The following is an 8,090-nucleotide window of genomic DNA, read 5'->3' on the forward strand; positions in this document are numbered from 1 at the left end:
CGAGTCTCTTGCCTCCGCCTCCCAAGTAGCTGGGACCACAGGCGCCCGCCACAACGCCCGGCTATTTTTTGGTTACAGCCGTCATTGTTGTTTGGTGGGTCCGGGCTGGGGATTCGAATCCGCCACCTTAGGTGTACGTGGCTGGCACCTTAGCCGGTTGAGCTATAGGCGCCAAGCCATGATCTGCTTTCTTAAAAAAAGTGATAGTTTTAAAACTTCTGTTCCAATTTGGTTTTAGCAGTGTTTCTCTCCATCGTTACAAGCTTGTGTGAGTTGCACTGCTTTGCCTCCAAGTCCTATTCCCAGTCCTTCACGACAGTTAACAAAGTAAGTTTATATTGTATGAAAATACCAATTTGTTTATACAATAAGAATTTTAGAAACTTAAAAGAAATTATACCTGCAGGTTCTGTGACAGCCAGAGAAGTTATTTCTTTTTAGTGAAATTAAAATGTAATTGTTTGAGTTTATTATTTTGTATATTGAAAAAACCTAGTAACTAAGAACTTGTGAGAACATAAGAAGAATTCAGTAATTCCTTAACTGAGCTTGGATATAATCTTCCTCTGACCAAGTTGGTTAATAAGGATAGAGCTATCTCTAGAACTTAAAACACTTAATTCATGATTTTTACCTTGATTCAAGGCAAGTCCCAGCCAGACCTGTGGATCCTTCTAGACTATAGGATTCAAAATCCTGAATCCTTATGAATTAGGAGATAGTTTGCTTCTGAGGTATTCCTGTTTTAACCCATGTGTAGAGAAAAGCAGTAAAATGATATGATATTATGTCCTGCACAGAGTTCTCTTTTTGTGTATGTCCTTAGCTCTGTTATAATGAATTTATTATTGCTGATTTCGTTCAAAATTTCTTCTTGTAATGATCATGATGATTTTATTTTAGAAGAAGTCAAAATTCCACCAACATTATTAGACCAAGTATCCTTGGACCATTAAAAAGAAAAGGTACTTTCATCTATCAGCAGAAATAAATACAACTTTAAATTATCTTTAAAACATATCTAAAGTCAAATGTTATATAAAAATTCATTTTTAAATAATTTATTTATTCAAAATATATTTGATAAGTTACTAGAGCTTTCATTTTACCCAAATGGAACTATGTATAAAAATATCTTGAAAACTATAAAGTGCTCTTTAAATGTGAATTAATAAATTTAATTCCAGTTTAGCTGGCTATTATGATTTTCACTATGTATTTACCAAGCTAATTGTCTTAAATACTTTTGAAACAAGAATGGGAACAAATGAATAAATAAATAGGGTGAGCTAGTCGTTGAGTATTTTGCTGAATCTCAACCCTTGCCCCACCACCCATCGCACTCATATATAGATACCATGTGGATAGGTTGGTACAAATTAGATCTGCCTACAACACTAAAAATACATATGAAAAGGTGTGTGTTTGTTTTTAGCTTCTTTATGGAGGTTATTTTGGTTAAATATATGGAAAGTGACCCACCTACTCAGTAATAAAGGGCAGTGGAAAGATCAGAAGTGTTTTTTTTTTTTTTTTTTGGAGACAGAGTCTCACCTTGTTGTCCTCGGTAGAGTGCTATGGCATCATAGCTCACAGCAACCTCAAACTCTTGGGCTCGAGTGATCCTCTTGTGGCAGCCTCCTAAGTAGCTGGGACTATAAGTCCCTGCCACCATGTCCAGCTACTTTGTTTTTAGAGACGGGGTCTTGCTCTTTCTCAGGCTGGTCTTGAACTCCTGAGCTCAGGTGGTCCACCTGCCTTGGCCTCCCAGAGTGCTAGGATTACAGGCATGAGCCATTGCACCTGGCCCAAAAGTATTTTTTTTTTCCTTCCACAGTCCTGTACCCTACTTCTCAATGCTACCCTCACTAAGCTATGCTCTTCTTCCTTTTGAAAGACCACCATGTATTACATATTTAGTATAAAGTTTAGCTACAATGAGGAAAGAGAGATGGGTAAAGAGGAGGATATTAAACTTTAAAAATGTATACTTGTGAAAATCCAGTAAGATGGGGAAAGAAGAAGTGCAACTATAAGGAAAGAAACTGAAATACACTTCAATGTTTTGTGTGTTTTAGATTTATTAATGGCATATTCTTAACAACATATATAACTTAGCACGTACCTTTTATTAATATATTCTAAGACCAAGACTAGATAAATTCTGGAAAACAGTCTTTTCTAAACTGAGTACGTTCTTTTATGAAAATATATCAGTGACTAAGCTTTAGGGGTCTTTTGCCTATGCTGTGAAGTTTGGGCTAGTTGAAAAATACTGAGGGTGCCAAGAAAAAGTTTACACATTTTAAGAAAGGGAAAAAAAATGTGTTAAAATTATAATATTCAAGTCATGTTTTATTTCTGTGATTACAAGAAGTACTCAAATGTCACTTGTATTCATTTTTTTTCAGTATATATTGAGTATTACCATTTTATTTATTTATTTTTTCTGAGATAGAGTCTTACTATGTCACTCTAGGTAGAGTGCCATGCTGTTATAGCTCACAGCAACCTCAAACTCTTGGGTTTAAGCGATTCTCTTGCCTCAGTATCCCAAGTAGCTTGGGACTACAGGCACCTGCCACATGCCTGGCTATTTTTTGGTTGTTTTTATTGTTGTCATTGCTGTTTAGCAGGCCCTGGCTGGGTTCGAACCCACCAGCCCAGTGCATGTGGCTGGTGCTGTAAACACTGATCCATGGGCGCTGAGCCTGAGTATTACTATTTTAATACAGATTTTTCCTTCTTAAAATGTGCATGTGTTTTTGGCACCCTCTGTATTTAACTCTATCAGTAGTTTAAGAGATATTGAGAAGTTGGGATCTTTTTTTAAAAGTGTGCTTAATTTGCAGATGGTGTTTACCAAATTAAAGTAGTTTTCCTTTTAGGATATTTATACATAAAAATTTTATTATTATTGAAAGCATCTGGATTTTTCTTAGAATTTATGATTTAAAAAATGGTTTTTGTAGTTCAAATTTAACAAATAGACGTGGTTTCTACCCTGTGTCTTAGTAGATATGACATTTCTCACACATGCCTCCTATACCTGGTTTTCAGCTGCTCTAGATAACAACTGCCTTATTTCTTTGAGGTATTCCTGAGGGAACTCCAGAGTGAATTCTGTGTGTACCACAGTGTCTGTGTTTTAAGTCATACCCTCCTGAGCATACCCTATAAAAATTTGGTAAAAATGCATCTAGCCAGATACAATAACAGATAAACAGAAATCTAATTTTATTTAAATATTTTGAAATTCATTTGGGAAACAACAAACTATATTCTACTTGGAGCCCATTAATAAAATTGAAATGCTAAGGGAGAGGTGGTATAAAAATAAAATAGAGATCCTGAGAAATAAAAAGTTAAAAAAAAAAAAAAAGAGGACTCCGTAAAGTGGAAGAGAGTATGAGATCAAGCTAGAAGTATCCAGTGTAGGAAGGCATATTTTATGGTGATAAGCAGCAGTTACTTCTATAAGGAATGAGCAGGAGCAAATAAGACTCCAAGTAGGAATTCTAAGAAATCTTGAGACATAGGGCAGCTATAAATATCATTTTATAAGTAGGTGTTAGAACAGAAAAATTTAATTTTCTTTATGAACAATTGGTTTTGATTTGTCATGTTTTCAGTTTAAACTAAAAAGTAGAGATAGGTAGTTTTTCCACAGTGACATAAGTGTGATCTGGCAAGGGACAGAATACTAGACTGCTTTTGAACTTTATGAGCCGTGATTACACGCCTAGGGAAGGTCTGTGGAATCTCTGTCTGTAGGGATACTTTGCAATGGTGTGATCTTAGCGTTTTATCATCTCAAAACATTATACCCTAGTAGTTATGGGCTTAAATATCAGTTTTTCTCATGTCTAGATATAGTTATTATATGAATGTGAAATGTACAGATTTGAACATGCACTTTCAAGACAAAAATTATAGCCACACAGTTTTTTGAGAGATGTTTTTCCTTAATCTCTAAAAATAGATTTATTTTGTTCCTTGTGTACTATGGAAGAAATTATCTCTTTGGTTCATTGTATATGTTTAGTAAAATAAAGATAGTAACAACTTACAGATTTTAAATAAGGAATGAGATTAAACTCATTAGACAGGCATGCTATATAAAATCATGTTGTAGAATTTAGTTGATCATTTAAGAAAATGATAATCATTAAAAGCAAAAATAGATTAAATATCGTTATAGACAATGCAAACCTGATTTTGTCTAAAAAACAATTATATATATGTATACACTCAGGAATTACTGAAGAATAGTTATCTCTGGATAATGGTGACTTTGTATTTTTCCATATTTTAAAAATGTCAACGAACAAGTATTACTTTTGCAATTAAAAGCATAATAAAAATGTTAAATAAAACATATTTACCTTGACTACTATTGTGTCATAGGTGAAATGGCACTTGAATATCAGCCAAAGAGGTTTTTCCAAGGCACGACCAATATGCTTTCTTCTAATACTTCCGGAGTGTCAGAAAAAAATGTGTGGTGAGTATTAAAGTGAGATTTTAAACATTTATTGGCTTTTTTCCCTTGGCTTTTAAGTCTATTTTGGCTAGTGTATATATTCAGAAATATGGTACATTATTAAATATCTTTAGAAGTTATAAAAACTAATATCCCAAATTGATACTATCAACTTGAGTTCTTTTCTCTAATGTGTGTGTGACATTAGTATACGGTGGATGTATTTTGTGAGGTTTTGGCATTAGATTGAGAGGTATTAGAGGAATATTTATATGTAAAAATGCATCACTGGAAAAAAGTCATCTTTTGCCTGTGTTTTATACCTTGGATTATTATTATTTTTTATTACGCATTTTTTGTTAGATCATAACTGTGTACAATTATGGGGAACAATGTGCTGATTTGATATACAATGTGGAAAGCTTAAATCAAACTGATTAACATAGCCATCATCTCACTTATTTGTTGTGGTAAAACATTTATACTGTACTCTTACCTTGGATTTTTGTCTGCTTCATTGGGTTGCGAGTATTGTTGAAAAGTATGCCTAAAAAAGCATGCATTAAAATAGAAATGGGAAATACAGGAGTGGATTTCTATTTATTGTTACTGTCGGTTTTGTTGTACAACTCTTGTGAAACTACCCTTGTGACTAGTGTCTGTTGTTTGCATCATTTATTTTGCATTCATGTGTAAACAAAGCAGACTGTACAAAGAGATCTCTTGAGTTCTCTCATCAATGAGTGCCATTTTCTTCTCCTGGTCTATCTTCAGATACTCTTGATGGAAATAGCAGCATGCTGGATCATCCGGTAATTCACCAGCTGAAATCAGCACTGTCATGAACTTTCCTGTGTCACCTTCTGCTATTGGTTCTCCATTTATAGTAGGAAATAAGCTTTCATTTAAATGATTCACCCATCCCAAGATTTTCCCACCAATAGAGAAACACACATACACACACACACACAGATAGAAAAACAAATCAAGTTAGAACAATATTAGAATTGTGTGGTATAATTCAGACTATCTCCTATTTATTTTGTTTTCTCAATTTCCTAAAATTCTTTTATCTATGGAACTTACATGTCTAATTCTTGTGCATGCTCTTAAATTTAGTATAGTAATATTTTCATAGATGTTGTCCTTGCCGGGAGCAGTGGCTTATACCTGTAATCCTAGCACTTTGGGAGGTTGAGGTGGGTGGATTACTTGAGCTCAGGAGTTTGAGACCAGCCTCAGCAAGAGCAAGACCCCATTTCTCCTTAAAATAGAAAAACTAGCCAGAAATTGTGGTAGGCACCTGTTGTCCCAGCTACGTGGGAGGCGGAGGCAGAAGGATCCCTTGAGCCCAGGAGTTTGAGGTTGCTGTGAGCTAGGCTGATGCCACGCACTCTAGCTTGGGCAACAAAGTGAGACTCTGTCTCCAGGGAAAAAAATAGTAATTGAATAGAAAGAAAATGATATGTAATTGGGATTTCACTCAGTTTGTACTCAACCTGATTAACCCTGATCAATTTTGTATTCTAATTAAATGTGGAAAAAAGACAATGTTGATAAATTGTAGTCTTTTACATTTTTATGAATTACCTTTTATTCATTATCATGACTACTGATTTGATTAAATCCAGGCTTAATAAGTTCGGATTTTTCTGCAAGAATCATGTGCTTCCAATTGTTCCCTAAGGGCTATAAATGTTTGTTTAAATCTCAGTTTTCTATTAAAAAGTCTTAAGTTGTTTTAAATAGGAAAAATAATGTATTTAAAATTTTAAATTCAAAGTGCTTTAAGTGGGGCGGTGCCTATGGCTCAGTGGGTAAGGGCGCCGGCCCAATACACTGGGTGGTAGGTTCGAACGCAGCCTGGCCTGCTAAAACAGCAATGAGAATTGCAACAAAAAATAGCTGGGCATTGTGGTGGGTGCCTGTAGTTCCAGCTACTCAGGAGGCTGAGGCAAGAGAATCACTTAAGCCCAAGAGTTGAAGGTTGCTGTGAGCTGTGATGCTATAGTACTCTACCAAGGGTGACAAATTGAGACTCTGTCTCAAAAAATAAATAAATAAATATAAAGTGCTTTAAGTAATTGGGGGTAGTACTATCAGTGTGAAAAATAGAAATATATCCTTATGAAATGAAGTTGAGAATGGTTTAAGTTGCCTCAGCTAATGAAACAGGAACTAAAATATATATAAAATTATTTTTATTGTTGTTGGGAAATCTCATGTAGGTATGCCTCTACATGGGAAAAAGCCTATGGCACTAAGAAATTTTTGACAGTGACCCTGATGGAATTTATCAGAATATATATTTATGAGGGAAAAGTCTATTCAATTATGGACAGATGAAACCAAATATTTATAAGATGACTAGGATCATGAAGGTCTCCTGAAACTAGGGCAGGATTCTTTTAATTGGCTAAGAACAAATGAGCTATAGTTATTGCCTTGTCACTCAGCTTCTTTACTTGCCAGACCTTCAGTGGGCCAATTGTGAACAACGAGGGCACCCTCAAGGAATTAAATACAGTTACAGTGATGTTTCTTGATGAGATTAGAGATCATTGACAGTCAATAAGGTCCATATGCACTATTAACATTTCAGACTAAAAGTTTTGTAGAATGTTCCAATACAAAGACTGAGGATGAAGAAAGTAAATAGGGGTGAGACTGGTGCCCAGTTGTGTAAAGAACTTTTATCAGGAAGTCTTGGTAATCTTGACTATCTCAATATACTTTTCTCAACTCAGACAGTTCCTTCCACTTTGTTCAGCTAGTTTTTATTGATTTAGATGTAAACTAGGAGGCTACAACTCTCTATAATATGTTCAGAATCAAGGATTCCATAGTTGGTTCTCCACTGTTACCTTTTGAGCTTGTGTGTTGGGAGGATCTATTTCTTAAATGATTTTCCATTTATTGATTTTTCATATCAAAGCATTTGTAACTTTTTCATGATGTTTTGTGATTGATTTCTTAAAACCATGGTAAGGATGTGTTTTGTCCTTCTAAACCTGCTAAGGCGTTGTCATATCATCAGTTTGTCATAGTGAAGGACATGTATTGGTTTCTTAGTGCTGTCATAACAAAGTACCATGGGTGGCTTAAAACAATGGTAATTTATTCTCTCACGATTCTGGAGCAGTGGTTCTCAACCTTCCTAATGCCGCAACGTACTTTAATTGTTAAAAAGAGGTTGTGACCCGTAGGTTGAGAACCCCTGTTCTGGAGGTTTTAAATCTAAGGTCAAGGTATTGGCAAGGTTGGTTTCCTCCTGGAGGCTCTGAGAAGTAATCTGTTCCATATGTGTCCCCCAGCTTCTGGTGGTTGCTGGCAATCCCTGACATGCAGACTTATCACTCTAATCTCTGCCTCTTGTCATCACATGAGATTCTGTGTCCCTGGGTCTTTCATAGACCTTCTTATAAAGATACCAGTCATTGGCTTGGTGCCTGTACCTCAGCAGCTAGGGTGCCAGCCACATACACTGGGGCTGGTAGGTTCGAACCCAGTCTGGGCCTGCCAAACAATAATGACAATTACAACCAAAAAATAGCTGGGCATTGTGGTGGGCACCTGTAGTCCCAGCTACTTGGGAGGCTGAGGCAAG

The 8,090-nt window shown here is 35.6% G+C and overlaps 1 protein-coding gene across 1 annotated transcript in view; it reads left to right on the plus strand.

The window, feature by feature from the left end:
* The window catches only part of LOC100961348 (protein FAM122A), a 43,563-nt gene extending 36,515 nt beyond the window's left edge, over positions 1–7,048 (plus strand). Inside the window, exons 3-7 of the mRNA XM_012809618.1 lie at positions 239–327; positions 904–965; positions 4,408–4,499; positions 5,277–5,369; positions 6,956–7,048. Coding sequence (XP_012665072.1) covers positions 239–327; positions 904–965; positions 4,408–4,499; positions 5,277–5,369; positions 6,956–7,048 — 429 coding nt within the window. The remainder of the gene's footprint in view (positions 1–238; positions 328–903; positions 966–4,407; positions 4,500–5,276; positions 5,370–6,955) is intronic.
* The last annotated feature ends 1,042 nt before the right edge of the window (positions 7,049–8,090 follow it).

The sequence above is a fragment of the Otolemur garnettii genome, unplaced genomic scaffold (genome assembly GCF_000181295.1).
Source record: "Otolemur garnettii isolate 467f Iridium unplaced genomic scaffold, OtoGar3 scaffold00109, whole genome shotgun sequence".
Lineage (NCBI taxonomy): Eukaryota > Metazoa > Chordata > Mammalia > Primates > Galagidae > Otolemur > Otolemur garnettii.